At 36.1% G+C, this 16,977-nt stretch overlaps 1 protein-coding gene across 1 annotated transcript in view; it reads left to right on the forward strand.

Moving 5' to 3' along the window:
• ST8SIA1 (ST8 alpha-N-acetyl-neuraminide alpha-2,8-sialyltransferase 1) overlaps window positions 1-16,977 on the forward strand; it is a 352,671-nt gene that overhangs the window by 4,878 nt on the left and 330,816 nt on the right. Inside the window, exon 2 of the mRNA XM_044087193.1 lies at window positions 12,229-12,338. Within this exon, the coding sequence (XP_043943128.1) occupies window positions 12,229-12,338 (110 nt within the window). The remainder of the gene's footprint in view (window positions 1-12,228; window positions 12,339-16,977) is intronic.

Below are 16,977 nucleotides of genomic sequence, written 5' to 3' on the forward strand. Positions count from 1 at the left end.
TTCCATTTATAAACTTCTGTCTATCATAAGTCGGCCTAGGTTTTCCTAGTACATTACCCTTCTTTTTTTAGCTATGCTCTTACATCTTGTCCATGAATCATTTCAAGTTTTAAATAAATAGGAATGTATTTTATATTTGATAATTACAATGGATCTAATTCCATTTTGTCTTATTGTTTTATTGTTTGTTTTCCAGTTTTGTCTGTTTTATCAGTACTGCCATTAAATTCTTACTTCTTCAGTCTTGCATCAAAAGTTTTTTTTCCTTTAATATGGAAAAAAAGGAAGACCATAAATAATCCATCTACTGCAGTATAAGATCCAAAGAAATAAACAGTGACCTGTAAAAATGGTTTATTAATCATCTTCATGCGCTGTGGCATAAATTTGCCTTCAAAGGATGTTTTACAAAACAGTGTAAATAACATCACATGTAAGGTTAAAAGCCCTAACTAAGTACGAATAATAACAACAGAAACACAATATGTAAAAAAATATATATATGCTGCTTTAACCAATGACAGAGTTCTATTTCAACTACATATTAAGTTTAATGGGAGACAAGGTGTTATATTGTGGAATTAAACAAGCTTCATTATATCTCAGAGAATCCTTGATATCTTTATCAACACAATTCAATTTTACATAACTATAAATTACTGCAGCTCTAAAATAAAGTATCAACACACTCCAGCTTAATTTTATCAATCATTAAACAGAAAGACTGCCTAGATATTGTATATCTGGCATTGTCTCACACACATACAGACACACACACACACACACACACACACACACACACACACACACACACACACACACACACACACACACACACACACACTGACACATTGGCACTGTTCAAATATGCATACATAAGTACACACACAGATTTGTGTGTGTGTGTGTGTGTGTGTGTGTGTGTGTGTGTGTGTGTGTGTGTGTGTGTGTGTGTGTGTGTGTGTGTGTATATATATATATATATATATATATATATATATATATATATATATATGTGTGTGTGTGTGTGTGTGTGTTTGTGTGTGTGTATGTTCCATTTATGTGGGCAAATCATGCATTCAGCAGACAGAAGAAAGTTGGTACATCTGATCGAAAATCAGCTGATCACATATTGCCAGCTTTTTCTCTGTGAGATAACGAATAGTGAGTATTAGGAAATTTTCCCCATTCTAGTGAAATATCAAAGTTGGTATATGTAATTAGAAGAAGGTGTGGGGTGCAAGGGGGTTTGCTCCCCATAGAAATACTGTTAATATTTATTGTTTGTTTTTTGATCATTTCAAGATCCAGCAATTGAGTTTGCTTGATCTTTTTATGTCCATTTATATGAATATATGTCAAAGTATCATAAATTGTTATATACACACATATATACAATGCACAGTGTTGTGACTTCAGTATCATTGATTTTCAGTTTACGCACTATTTATCCAGCAGCATTGGTGTAAAGGGATAAAGCCATGTCTATGATCCAGGCAACTCACATTCTGATAGTTGGCTGAGCACTTGCTAGACCTGGTGCAGGGGGAAGATGAATGATGAGGGGCTATCTGCTCACTGTGGGCACAGTTATATACTGGGTGCACATAGATGATAAACTCTAGCGGTGATGCAGGGGTCATAATGAGAACTAATGATACAGCAGGTGGCATGTAAAGGGAGACATCATCATGTAAGTAGCGACATTTTCCCATGGTGTCATTGCACGCCCACTCGTGATATCGGTCCAGACCATCAGTACAAAAAAAGCAGCACCAAAGATATTTGAAGAATAGAAAAGCACCAAGATATGGAAAATTCTGCAATACAAAAAAAAAGAGAGAACAAAGAGGAAAAGTAGAAAAGAGGTTAGTAATGGAGATGTTAAAGAAATAGAAACTGAGGTTATGGATTATCTGCAAAGTGTAGGATTTAGTGTAGAAAATCTAAGTCTGATAAATCACATCAGGATAGAGCAATGGATCCCCAAATTAAGGAGAAACCAGTAGAGCAGAAAACAACTGATCACTTACCATATGAAGATAATTTGGAGCCTTCCATAGGAAACTAGTAAAAAAGTTCAACTGAGTTGCACAGCAAGAATGTGACACAGGAAGATGTTCTGGAACTTCTGTAGAATATCCACAAGAATGGAGAACAAAGAATGTGCCCTCAGTTTAGAAGAAAATGATCTAAGAGACGAGTTGCTTGATTTAATAGAAATGGACAGGCATATTAAGATCAATGAAAGAAACAAGACTACAGAAAGTCAATAAAACCCAAAAAGTTAGAAGCTTGATAAAACAAATGAACACAGTAATTAGGACTGTTAATAGAGGTCCATGCAATATAACAGAAGTAGATAGGATTTGTTACTGTGCAGCTAAATTAATAACAGATAAAACCTTATCACAAAACCACAGGGCAGTAAGGGAAAGGAAGGGGTGAAATGAAATGTCATCGTGAAAATAATGAATTTAGAAAACTAAAAACTATAAAGCAATTAAGACTAGAAGCATTGCTGTTATAAGAGTATAGAAGTGGGAACAGATCAACAAAAATACTCTGAGATAGACGTGATATAAGTAATGTGCAGTATCAGAACAGATCAGGTTCTATCATGCATTATCGCAAATAATAAACTAAAATATCATTACAGGCAGAAAAACTTTGAAGATATGCAGATAAATATAAATGAAAAGTACAAAATAAGCAATTTATTGATGACCCAAAATATTTTGTAGAGAATTGGGAAACAAGGCAAAAGCAATTGAAACGCCACCAAAAAAGAAGAAATGGAAATATTTTGGAGACATACGTGGGCCACAGTGGTTCAATGGTTAGCATTGTTGCCTCACAGCAAGAGGTCTCCAGTTCGATTCTCAGCTGGAGTGCCTTCTGTGTGGAGTCTGCATGTTCTCCCTGCGGTTGAATGAAATCTAAAGACATGCAGGTAGATGCGTGTGTGAATGGGTGTGCCTTCTTTGAAGGACGGGTGTTGGGCTGGCAACTTGGCACCGTAAAAATCCACTGCCAATCATTAGCGGACCAGAGTTCCACTGTGGCAACCCCTATACAGGAAAAATCAAAAGAAGACCTATGAAGATCCTGTGGAACATAACAAAGATACTAAATGGATAGAAGAAGTAAAAGAAAGAATAAGAAGTTCAAATATACAGGATATGAAATGGGCTGATGTAACAGCTGAAACAAAGTTAAGAAAAGCTCCTAACTGAACCCCCCCCCCCCCAGGCCTGGATACAGTACCTAACTTCTGGCTAAAGGGTAACAGAAGAAAGTCATATGGAACAAAAGATCATTTGTTGCTAAATAAGGCCATAATGGAGATCTGTAAAAAGGGGAAGAATCTAAGTACGACATGGGTAGACTAGAACAAAGTATTTGACAGTATCTCACATTCATGGATAAATGAGTGCTTAAAAATCTATAAGATACACCCTACATTGATCGATTACATTACAGGGACCATGGAACAGTGGCAAACCACTTTTTGGAGTAATTGACTGGCCCCAAAAGGTGAATCCCGTTCAGAAGGAAGCATGCGCTTCCTTGAAATTGATTACATCTAGATCTGCAATCGTAGGACTGCATACATAATTTCTGACCTCACAAGACCCAAACGTAGTGAAAGTTTTAAACCACGAGGAGAATAAGTCTAAAATGACTTCCCTGCTTAGTTTAGCAGAAGCATTTTGGTATCAAGCTGGAATGGAAATCAAACCAGAAGTAGAAAATATCAGGCAGAAACTGAATGTGCCAAAAAACAAAATAAAGAATATAAGTTGAAAGATCAAATGAGAAGGCAAGAAATGTGGAAAATGCATAAATGTAGTTGCAAGTATAAAAAAACTGTTGGAACAATCTTATGTTGATCAGGATTGCGCACAGGAATAGTTAAGGAGAGGTGAATTGAAACCAAAAGACAAAAGTTTAATATTGGGAGCTCAAGATAGTGGACTACGTAAACGTTGGTTTACAAAGTCCATTGAAGATGTGGGAAACAGACAAATGTAGGTTTTGTAAAACAGAATTGGAAACAATTGCACATCTTGTTGCTGGTTGTGACATACTAATGGCAGAAGGACTGTATACTGAAAGGCATAATAATGTGGCAAGACTGTTGCACTGGGGATTGTGCAAACTTTATAATATTGAAGTAGCTGAAAAACATTGAAAACATGAGCCACAAAGTGTTATAGAGAATGGTGGTGATGATATTGCATGGGATCACCCATTACCAACTGTTAAAAAATAGATGCGAGAAAACCAGATGTAGTAGTCCATGAAAAGAAGACAAAAGTAGCATTGATCATTGAAATCGCCACACACAGTGACTACAGTGTCTTGTGTATCAAGAGACTCAATGTCATAAAACAGCAGAATTTGCAGGCAGAAATGAGGGCTTGTGGAAGAATGATACCCAAACAGTTCCAACAGTAGTAGGACCAATGGGTCTTATATAAAGGAATTTACATGTTACTGATACATGTAACGCTGTATGAACGGCAGAAGGAGTCATTACTGGGCACACTGCTGGTGCTGAGAAGAACACTTGTGGCTGATATCAAAGATTGAAACAATGCTAGTTTCATGAGCTTTCATCATACTTTGACTTAGGAATGGGGTCCATTCCTGTCATGGTATTAGAAACCCAAAATAGTTGGAGAAATTAAAAATAAATTGAGCGGTAGAGCTTAAGAGAAAACCCAGCTGGCTGCAGTATAATAACCCTGACTCCTGCGTTCTTCTCCTCTGGTCACAAGGGGGGTGGGTTATAGTCAAGATGGAGTTAATTATGGAGATGCTGCTAATTAATTTGGGTGCAAATTGATACTGTAAAGGGTTTTACTTCCCAGGTGAGAAATATCTCATCAGAAGCCCATCAAATGTGCTATCTGTGTCAATGACATGACTGGTATGGACTCCATTTTCATAAGAGATAGACTCAAAAAGGCATAGTATACAAAGATACTGAAAAACTTTTGCAAGTGGCTGCTGCTAGCTATTTTAATACATAAAATCAGATACCTTTAATTTGAGACTGCAACTGTGGTAATGAGAAGGAGATAGGAAACTTTTGTTAAATTGGGAACACTTACAGTGAAACATTACCTTCACAGTATCCAACATCTCTGTCCTTCATCCTTTTTTTTAATTTCTCCAAGTCTTTTGTTTTTTTAATACCATGACATTAATGGACCCTATTCTTAAGTCAAAGTATGATTAAAGTTCATGAAATTAGTATTGTTGCAATCTTTGATTTCAGCCAGAAGTGCTTTTTGCTGCACCCGAAATGTGCCCAGTAATGACTCCTTCTGCAATTTGTATGGAGTTACATGTATTGGTAACATATCTAAATACAATTGTAGATTCTTTTTTATAAGACCTCATTATTCCTACTACTATTGGAACTCTCTGGGTATCTTTCTTCCACATTGCATATTGGGAGGAATTCCTACTTGAGATAGGAAGCCTATGTTGCTATAGATAAGTAATCAGCCACAGCACATCAGTGATTCAGACTGTCATATAGTAGGGGTTTAACAGTCTTCTCTTGTAGATTATTGTAGTTCAAGTTCACATTTATTATAGTTCCTATTTCCTAGGCAATTTACATGAAGATAAATTAAGCAACACAAGTGCCATGTAAGGAGCTAGATATGAAGATATATTGTGTGAGAAGAGTTTAGAGGTGTGACGATTTGTAATGTTAGTTGTTTAGAAAGTTGTTCTCAGTGGCATAAAGTCAGCAGATGGTGAGATGCACACATAAGGGAACGGTAAGGCTTAGGCCTTTCTCATGGCTAACCCTGCTGGAGCAGAAGAATGAGTAAGAAATAAGGTTAGGGGTGGAGGCTAGGGTGAGATATAGAACTTTTTTCCTGGTTGGGAGGGTTTGTCTAATGGTTAAGGTGTTTGCCTTACAAACACAAGGTGCAGGGTTTGAGTCTCACAAGGGATAATTGGCCAGGCTTAAAATGGCTCGTAAGGGCAGTTAGCTTAGTACTAATCTATGGACCTATGGTTAGATACATAGATATTCTTACTGAAGGTTCGAAAGGCTTGTCCTACAAACATGAATCATACTGGAATATTCAAGCGTTTTGTGTATGTGTTGTTTATTCCTCTGTTGTAGTTCCCAAACATTGTAGTATTTCCCTTCCTGTAATATTTTAGAGATTGCCATATATATTATTCACTTAGAATTGTACATCAGGAGGTTCCTTATAATGAATATTCTGTCTCTTTTTCATAATTAGAGAGATTCATCTATCCATCCAAAGCAAGAAACCTGAAACTGTTTCATCTAATGACGTAATTTGTCTTATTCGTGAGATGAGTTGTATAAAATGGTATCATACACAGTCATTATATTTAAAAATACATGGTAACTTTACAGGACTCTTGTTAAGTTTGTTGCCTCTTCCTTTTACTGGCAATTATTTATGTATTGGTTACATGACCAAAGTAGGTCAGATTCCATTGGCATTGTTTGCTGTTTTTTTTTTTTACTTTTTATTTTATCATTTTTTTCTTGAATGTTTAATTGTTTGTATACACTAATTATAATACTGATTTTTTTTCCTGCATGTTTGTTACTGTCTTTAGCCATTTCATGGCATTTTTCATCATGTATGCCAAGATAATATTAATTTAGCCATTGTCTAAACACAGACATTATAAACATTCCCTCAGTGACTTTCTCAAGCAGATCCAGACTGTCCACATTAGTTTTTTTCATACCCATGTGTAACTCCGTAATGACAGTTTTTAGTATCACTATATTTAACACTTTAGGTTGGTGCTGTCTTCTTGAGTTTTGCGACTTAGTTAAGGTCATGCTTATCCATGAATCTAGGTAACTAATCTACTATTATGCTGTCGTGAAGTAAAGCACCAGTGCATATTTTTATGCAACATATTATTATTTATTATTTTATTTTTATTTGCATTTATTTACCAGGAGGTCTACTGGGCCAGGGTGTGCCCGTTTTTAGTAGAAGCCCAGGGAGAAAAGCTGCAAAAAAAAAACATGATAAAGCTACATAATCAAAATACAGAAATCAAGCAGTGATGGCACAGAACACTACATTACAGAAAAGGTTATAGATTATAAAAGTTCTTATTTTTTTGTAACAAATTTATATTTGGTTTACTTGATGATACTAATAGAAATTGGCAGAAGTCACTCAGCAAAGAAAACCAAATAAATGTAAACAATGACAACAGAAACATCAACCTCATTTTTTTTTCCACAGGGCATTCTTTCAGTCTGATTTACACTGATTAGTTTATAGTTTTATTATGTCAATTGAAACTACTGATCAATTATTTTAATTTTGTTGTTTAATAAATACGGTGCATTATATTTTTTCCTGCACATCATATTATGTCATATTTATTTCACTTTGGCCCCAGACATATTTAAAAAATAAATCTAGCTGGAATGATTTGATTAGCAAACTGAAATGGGTTATTGATTTTGATGTGCATTTTGAATTGACTGACCATTAATTCTTTTGTAAAAAGAAGTCACTACCTGAGATGCATACGTGTTTTAAGCTTTATTATGTACTGCAGCACACAAAACTTAACCAAACTAGTAACATCTACCAGGCAAAATGCCGATTTGTGAAAGTACTATCTAAGGGAATGGGACCTTTACTGCTCTCTATCTCCTAAATTAAATGTGGCCAAAGTCTTCCTGTTGTCTGATGTAAATGTACAGTGACTATCTTGACGTTGATGCTAAAGTTATCTGTACTCAAAAGCAAGTGACATTTACTCAATAAGAAACTGTACCCTATGTTTCCTGAGTTGAGCAAAATGTCACTTTTAGTAAGGCTCCTCCTCAGTACCCAAATGTGAGACTAAAGCTTGTATGCAAACTCGGGTATCCAGCTGACCACAGAATACACTGAGGATATTTTGCATGGAACCATGGTTTGGAGTGATGGAGTGCTGACTTTGACCCAGCTGACCAAGGTTTGATTAACAGTCCCAGTACTGGAAGAGCCAGGCAGAAAGTGGGAGGAGTGATTGCACACTGCCTGCTCAGCTCACCCAATGGCCAGGGAGGGAGGGATGCACTTGGGTGAGGCATTTTCCCCTTGTGGAGACTAAGGAAACCACCACTCCCACTTCAGGGTGAGAAGCAGATCTGGCTGAGAGGAAACGTGGGGAGGGTATCATTCACTGCAGCCCACACTGTACAACCTCTCCATGGTGTTTCTCTAAGTGTGTGTGGGGATTAGGTCTGCATCCCCTAATGACAATTGTGGTCAATCCTCTCCCTCTGTGATGGGAGATGAATGGCTCAGATGGATCAGTTTACTGGAAGGGTGCTTATGATGGACAGGTGGACCCCCCCCCCCCAAAAAAAAAAGAAAGAGCATTTTACTGTTATTGTTGTGCAATGGTCCAGGCCATTATTACCATCAAAAAACATTAAAAAATGCTGCTCAGTAGCAAAAATAGACAATGCATGGATGGCCAGAGATATTTGCAGCTCCAATGTTTCTACTCACACGCTTTTCTAAGACAAGTATTACATTTGATCTATTATTTTCTCTAGAAAATGTAGTAATATTTCTGAATTATTATATTATCCATTGGAGATAGCATATTCTCATATTTCTTTGTTCACTTGGTTTTAGCAGCTGAGTGAGGGAGAAAAAAGCTTCTTCTGCAGACAATTCCCATAATATATAGACATGTGAAGAAAGCCAATTGCCTGTAGTGCTGAATTTTCTTCTGACCAAGTGACTTCATATGAATGATCAGAGAAATAAACGTGGGCTTATAAAATGCTAATATAACAAATGCATTGATCTGAGGTATTTTCATCAATGTCTGTTTAAGATATATATATATATATATATATATATATATATATATATATATATATATAAAATAAATAGGCCTTCATGTAAGTTGTGTTCAGTTAATCTGACTTATTAGTATACTATGTACCGATATCACCACTGAGTGTCAGTGGTTTTGTAAGTTCAAATAGCCTGGAGGTGTGATAACAGAGAACCCTTGTAATTTGCTGCCTTCATTGCAGTGCATTCTGGGTAGAAAAGTGGTATCAGCTACACTGTGGGAAAGAACTGATTTGTGTGTACCTTTGCATGCAGTTGCAATACAGTCATGCTGAAAAGGTGGAGTTGGCGAAACTGGTTTTCCTCTGCTCTGCATTCCAGACTTTGTGGCTGTCAAGGATGTCAAATACTGCCACTCTGGAACAGGGAAGATTTCTTCAGAGCCCAGAATGGATACTCTTAAAAAAACACAGTCCGGGGTGATGATTCCCAGGAAAGTGAACTAAACTCACTGCAGCTGAACAGTTTAGAAAAGGTATTGGCATTTTCCTTACAAAGGCTTACATCAACCAAATTTAAAATTTCAGTGAGATTTGGCCAGAGGACAGATGTCAATATATGTATTGTTTCCTCCCTAGTCAAACATATTGCTACATATGAGTTGGTTATAATACATATCAAGGGCACAGGCCTAAGTCCCTCCTTGAAAGAACATTTTAATTTCAGACATTTAGGCAGATTTTTTGGCTATGTCCATTCAAGAAACTTACCTTCAGCTGAGCAACTTTTGCATCTGTTAGTTTTATAAAGTGTTAGCACATTTATCTTGTAGATTTGCAAATAGGTAAAATATTCCATCCAAACAGATATTCAGATTTAAATCTTTGTACTGTAAGTCTGCTCTCTGATCATAAATATCTGATCTGGATCATAAATATCTGATCTGTGCTGGGTGGGTGGGGGGGTATAATCATAATACCATTTTCAGATATGGCAAAGATTGCATAGCTGTACTTTTTAGGTATATACAGCCTAATCCTGGGATTAAATAAAATAATTTTCTAAATGTGTACATCCTATATTTATAGCATGATTTTTTCAAGAGTCAAGTCAGTAGACCACATGCTCAACCATCTTAATCAGACTACTATTTCTCAGTTTTTATTCTTTTTGCAATATAAAGCTCCTGTTACCCTGTTCTTTCAGACACTATTTTATAGTTAGTCATTGGGATTTAATCAGTGCACCCATTTTACATCAGTGAAAGGGGTGCTAAGGCTGCTCCCCAAATGTTTCAGAAAACAGGCCCCTATTCATTCTGTTTGAAAGAACTGAAGCATACTTGTTAATAAATGATTTTGTAAAATTTGAAATTATTTGTAAGTTATTTATATTTTTATGTTTTAAAAGACACAAATGAATCTGTTTTAAGCTTAATGCAATATAAGGGTACATTTCAAATGAAGTATTTTCACATCTGCCTTTTGCAGTGTAGACACGATGAATAAAACATGCATACTTTAGTATATGCTCCCTAGCATAAAACCCAAAGTACAACTGCTTCCTAGCAGAAGAATAAATAACATGACTGCAAATCATCATTGGAGGCAAATGAATAAAATGAACAGCAGTATTCCAACTGCACTGCAAACCTCACAAGATTATAATATTAAATAAGACTGGAGCTGTTCTGGCTAGCAGACATTGCAAAACCATTATGAGATACTGGCTTTTCTATGAAATGAGTAGCATTTTAAAAGAGCCAGACAATTTAAAGAGAAAATAGCAAGGTTGGGGTGTACATAATTACTGTCTGACGGATGGGCAGATCTGGGGCAGTCATTTAATTTTTGACAGGATTTCTAAGAAAATCTTTTTCAGGATCTTGGATGCTATTCATTAAGCACCCCTCAAGGTGTGAAACAAGGCTATATTACTAGCATGCTATGCCTTCTAATACTTAGTGCTGTGCAATGAAGTTAATTAAAATTTAACCCCTACCCTTGGGAGGCCTCTTTCACCGGATTTGCACCATTAACACCGAGTGTCTCAGTTGGTAGTCCAGTTTTAATGCATAAAAACAATTCATTATGCAGGGCATTAGCATATGTTCATATTTCCATGATACTGTAAACCTTTTGTTGTAAGGTGCAACATGGCAGTACAGCTTCAAAATATTCAGGGCATTGGTGGTGGGGGTGTTGGAAGGGTACAACGCTAGCACTAAGAGGCATAATAACTCCCCTTTGCAAAGTAAATTCCAGTCTATAACAAGACATCATAATGGGTTGAGGCTGCTGTCTTGTACCACATTACCATGAAGTATGCAATAAAATATAGCATGCAGCTAGGGAGGAGTGTCCTCTGATTTAAGGATTAAATGATCATGTACACTCACACTGTGGCATATTACAGTGGGGGCTGTACCCTTCATCATACTTTAATATGAAGCACCTTGCAGTAAGACTGATGTGGGAGCATAGTGTTTCATGAAGACCATCAGCTTCAGAACTCAAGTAATCATATCAGTTTAGTCAAATGCAGTAAAGCTGCACATTGCAGCACTAGTGCTTTCATTATTGTTAAACATTCAATGTAATGAAGTTTTTCATTTGTCAGTAATGTTTTATCATCTCAGAGTAACTTTATATAGCGTAGGGAATCAGGGGTACAATCTCTGTGCTAGAGCAGGAGAGCTGCCTCCCCCACATATAAATGTTTCTTTTTGTTTAAGTTGTTTTATTGTGTTGTCAACTTTACATCAGCAGTAGTTTGTGTTGTGAAGTCACTATAGTCAATTACAAATAGTCATAAACCCTTTTATGCTGTATTGTGTTATGCTGTGAGGATGTTGCTGTGTGTTTAATAAATTACAGAGCTGCACAATACACACAGCAATAAAGTTTTAGGCATTTACATCTTGATGTCTGATGTCTTTATGTTTTTTAAATTTTATAATTTTTAAATTTTGGCTCCATTCTTTTGCTTGTAAGTTTGCACTTTAGTAGCAGTGCTAGCTAGTGTCCTACATCTACAAAATAGTAAGGACATGTTTATTCTGTGGATGTGGAAAAACGCAAAATAAGTATAATTGACAGTGAGGCTGACAGCTTCAAGACATCAGCAGATTTCTGAACATTTTAGAACTGTAACATTTTGCATAATTCCTTAGCTTTTAGGTAGATAGGGATTCAAAGAATTCAACTGTGACTACAAATGATGCTATACACAGTCAGGTTTGCCTGGAAATTTTTTTTAATGTCTTTTTGCTAAATCTGCGTTGCATCCTTTCTTTTTCTTTTGCAAATATAAACTGTTTAGTGAAGAAAGAATATGAATTCTCCCTTAATAAACCTGTGGCCTTGTTTTTCTTGGTTGCTAGGATACCCCATGGGAGCTGCCATTGAAAAAGTGCTCAGTAGTCGGAAATGGTGGGATTTTGAAGGACAGTGGATGTGGAAGGCAAATAGATGACGCTGATTTTGTTATGAGGTAAAAAAGGGAAAAAGCTTTCTTTGTTTTTAAAATTGATTTGTTTCCAACTAATAGTATGATTCTTTTTTATATGTTATATAAAATAATGGGATATTATTTTGCACTATTTCTCATCACAGGTAAGTAGCAAAGAACTAGTCTTTCACTCGATAAACAACAGTATACATTGGTTTTACGTGGTGAATTTTCACAGGTTAGTTTCCTGAAAGGTTTACCATGTCATAATTAAAATATGTCTAACCTACCAATAATCAAATGGTATATGTTTTAAATAATACAGTTGAAAAAAGAAAATGTGAAAAATGTATCTTGTGGATTTTTGTGGTATGTATATAATCCCAAGTAGAGCCATATACCTTCTGTTGTTCTACTAAAATAAAATGAATTCTATTGCTACACATCAAAGGTTACTGGAGCTTAGACCAAGTCCTGAGGTACTTATGGCTTCACTTCTGACAGCCCTCATTTCACTGCCATGCTCTGTTTACTACTGTCTAACTAAGCTTTATTTCAGCCTTTTAATTTTAGTCCAACCCCTAACATCCAGTCACAGACATCTACACAAAATTATACCAAATGCTTTAATAAAGTCTGCAGAAGCAACATCTATAGGAACTTTCTTATCTATTTCTTTCATAATCCATTTATGAAAGCTGACTAAGTTCAGCTGAGAATTTCCTTTTCCACAAAATTCTGTTGATTATTATACTTGGAGTCTTCCAAGAGAAGCCGTTCCTTAGAACTATCATGGCTTCCCCGCAGCTGGTTTCAGACTAACTGGTCTACAGTTACCTGGTTCCTTCCTACTTCACCTTATCCATGGGTACCATTATCTTTCCATCTTCCACGTCTTAGGTACTTCTACTTGATTTATGATATATTGAAGATCTCAGTCAGGGGCTCTTCCAGGACATTTACTAGATTCTTTACAACCCTGGCAGACAACACATTTGTCATCTGTGTTATATCCTTCCTTGTTGCTGTCACTTTGGTACCTCCTTTCTTTATCTCATGTTATCCATACACTTGTCTGCCCACAGTACTCAAATATTCTTCCAGCAGGGCGCCCCAGTCCCTACTCTTTTTTAGAAATATGACTGCCAAGTATTCATCCAGTTGTTCTGCTTGTTCTTAGTTGTTCCCGATTTCCCTCCTATCATTAACTAAACTAGGTAAATAACTGTCTTCTTAATCTTTTTTGCAACATGCATAAAACAGTTCCCTTTCCTGACTTATTCTGCCACCTCCTTTCCACATGTCCCTCACCGTACTTGTCAATATTAATGAATTTTTGTAAAAAGTCCCCTTTAGTTCTTCTCTTCCTTCCTCCCGTTGCTTGCATGGCATCTCTGAAGCTCTGATTATTAATTTCATGTTTCCATTCAGACACAAAAACTCTATCCCTAACTTAGTTGTCTATCCTTTTCATAAAAGTACAGCTTTTCCACTTTCCAGGTAAACACAGTACAATACTGATATCTGAATTATTAGACCACTGGAAGATGTGTATTTCATGGAACTTGGCATGTTAGAGCAGATCACAAATTGAACTTAACTTGTATTTCTTATTGTTTCACTACATTTGTATTTCTTATTGTTTCACTACATGCAAAACTGCCAGTTCCCTTTATTCATTGTTCTATACTCAGTACCTGTTGTAATGTTGCTTATGTACAGAAGTATCAAAACGTAGAAGTAATATCTAAGACATGAGCACCGTCTGCTGGTGTCTCAGTAGCTCACTGCCTCCAGCTCACAAGAATTCTAAACAAATAATGTAAAATATTACAACATTTTCTGTTTGCAGGAAGACATTCCCACCACCTGCATACCCTTGATATGGAAGCTCTTTCCCCATGCCTCCTGCCTTAAAACATGCTACCTCTGCAATTGCACAACTTAAAGAAAGTATATAATGATCTGGAATGTGTATCCAAATCAGACTGAACTCAAAAACACAAATAAGCATTCACCTAGAAAGTAGTCAGCCAACAAGTGTTTTGAAAGTGAAGAGTTAAAGCTAAATTCCAAAACATAGAAATACTGTAATGCCTTGAGGTTTCCCTTATCAGTCCTTGGGATAATTCACAGTATTTCTGCTTATGAAAATGGAATTTCACTTTTTAATCACTATAAATTAATATCCATGTTTATTCCCTCCTCAGTTTGCTTCCACTGTAACTTTTTCTTGACAATCTCTTCAGATGCAGGATAACTGGCCTGTCGATAATCCCATATTGTCATCATAACTGGCCTGTCTATAATCCCATGCCAGTATATTTGTCAGGTAATTGGCCTGTCTATAATCCCATGCCAGTATATTTGTCAGTGTAATTGGCCTGTCTATAATTCTATGCCAGTATATTTGTCAGTGTAATTGGCCTGTCTATAATTCTATGCCAGTATATTTGCCATCATAATTGGCCTGTCTATAATTCCATGCCAGTATATTTGTCATCATAATTGGCCTGTCTATAATTCCATGCCAGTATATTTGTCATCATAATTGGCCAGTCTATAATTCCATGCCAGTATATTTGTCAGCGTGATTGGCCTGTCTATAATCCCATGTCAGTCTATTTGTCGGCATAACTGTCCTGTCTGTAATCCCATACCTTTATCTGCATCAGTGTTTTCTTAACCTTCCCTCCTACTTTAACTAAAGCAGTTAACTAGCATTAGCTAGTTTTCCTCTAGTACAATCCAGGAGAAGTTGACAAAATGATTTGTGATTTAAAATCTCATTTAACACCATCTCCCCATTAAGGGTAGAACAAGGACAAGGACATTTTCAGTTGGCAGCTTGTAGATTCCAATCCATAACCCGAATAATCTGAGTTCTTTTCTTCCCTTGTTAGCCTTACATTCTTTTCTCTTGATGTGCATGGTGGTCCATATGCATTTTCAGTCCACAACCAACAATCTCCCCTTTCTTCTGTACCTTACGTGCAAGACCAGTTTCTTTATATACAAACACTAAACATCCAGTCACCTACTTTCTGTGTTGATGCAGTTTTCCTGTTCTGCCTCACATTTGATATACTCAAGTACATAAAGTGTCATTGCACACCCCTTGGCATTCTCTGTCACTTCTAAATAACCTATGCCTTGGCATTTTGTATGTCCTACCATTTGCTTTCAGAAGCCCTTATTTCTGTAATAACAGCAATATCTGGCATTGTCATTGATGTCACTGTTTTCAAATCATCCATCTTTTTTGTCAATAACTTGATTGTATAAAACCATGCTATCTTCTCTTTGTTCCATATTTTATATCATTTCATTTTTTATGCATCCTTAATTCTTCATTGACTGTGCTTGAATACCCTTGTGTCTATTGCTTCTGAGAAATTCCAAAACCCTTCCTGTCTAGTTTAAAGATAGCAACATAGAATTTATTAATTTATTTACTCACTGGGATAGTCTGACTGGGTCTGCAAAACCAAACCCTTTATCAGCAGAAATCCAGGGTGAAAACTTCCATACATTAATATGAAAAAAAGAAAGTTCTCAAATGAGTAAAAAAAGGTTACAGTAATTTTTCTAGTAGGACAACATACAACAGAATACGCTTATTGTCAAAAGCAAGAGATAATTTTGCAGATTTACACTTGCATTGATAATTTATTTCATATATTTGAGCAATACTCTTCAATCTGGGCTGAGATGAAGTGCATTTATGACGATGATGTTCCTCTTCTCACCACTATACAAGCACAGAGCTTATATCATTAGCACGTTTTCTAAGTCATTCATTTTATTTATTTATATATTTATTATGTTATTTGTTGACATTTGCTTATGTGGAAAGACCATCTCGGCAAGAACCCACAGAATACAAATTACAACAACAGAGCAATATCATTCACAGTAAAATATACAATGGAAGAGAAGAATATAAACATCAAACGAATCTATAGAAAAGATACGAGATAAATGCATTTGAGAAAGAAAATAAAAACTATAGCTGATAAATGCAAAATAAGTATGAAAAGAAAAGAAAAAATGGTAGTATTGGTGGCAGATGGTAAAGGTTTCCCTCTCCAGAGCCACACAGGAGAGGAAATATTGAGCTGAGCATGTTAAACAGTAGTATGGTAAGGCAGTAAAGAGGTGTAGGCCAATACAAGCCAATCGGGAAATCAGAATTATTGGTATGAGACAGATTAATTAAGGGGAATTAGCATAATGAATATGAGGATGTGGAAAAAAAGAGACATCTTTGTAATATCCTGGTGTTGTACAGGAACACACCCAAGAGTGTGAAAGTAATTATTTCAGTAAAGGATTAAGTGAATGAATGTTAACTAAAGACCCAATAGGGATCAGAATGGAGTTTCCAAATATGGCCACACAGTTGGAACATAAGCTGTGTTCTATAGATTTCTTTGGTTTGTGAATTTAAAGTAGCTTTTGTCAGCTGAGGAAAGGAGTGGATTTGTAACATAGTGGTGGAGAATGTTGCTGATACCTGGATAGGAAGAAGAGTTGTATATTATTCTGCATGCTAGCACTGGTTGTGTGATGGAATAATTCAAACTAGTTTACCGATTTAAGTACATAGCAGTGATGTGTATGGCAGGGTTGACTGGCAGTAAATATTCATTATAACATTATTCTAATTTGGATTTTAAAA

The sequence above is a fragment of the Protopterus annectens genome, chromosome 11.part0, assembly GCF_019279795.1.
Source record: "Protopterus annectens isolate FY-2018-M chromosome 11.part0, PAN1.0, whole genome shotgun sequence".
Taxonomy (NCBI): domain Eukaryota; kingdom Metazoa; phylum Chordata; order Ceratodontiformes; family Protopteridae; genus Protopterus; species Protopterus annectens.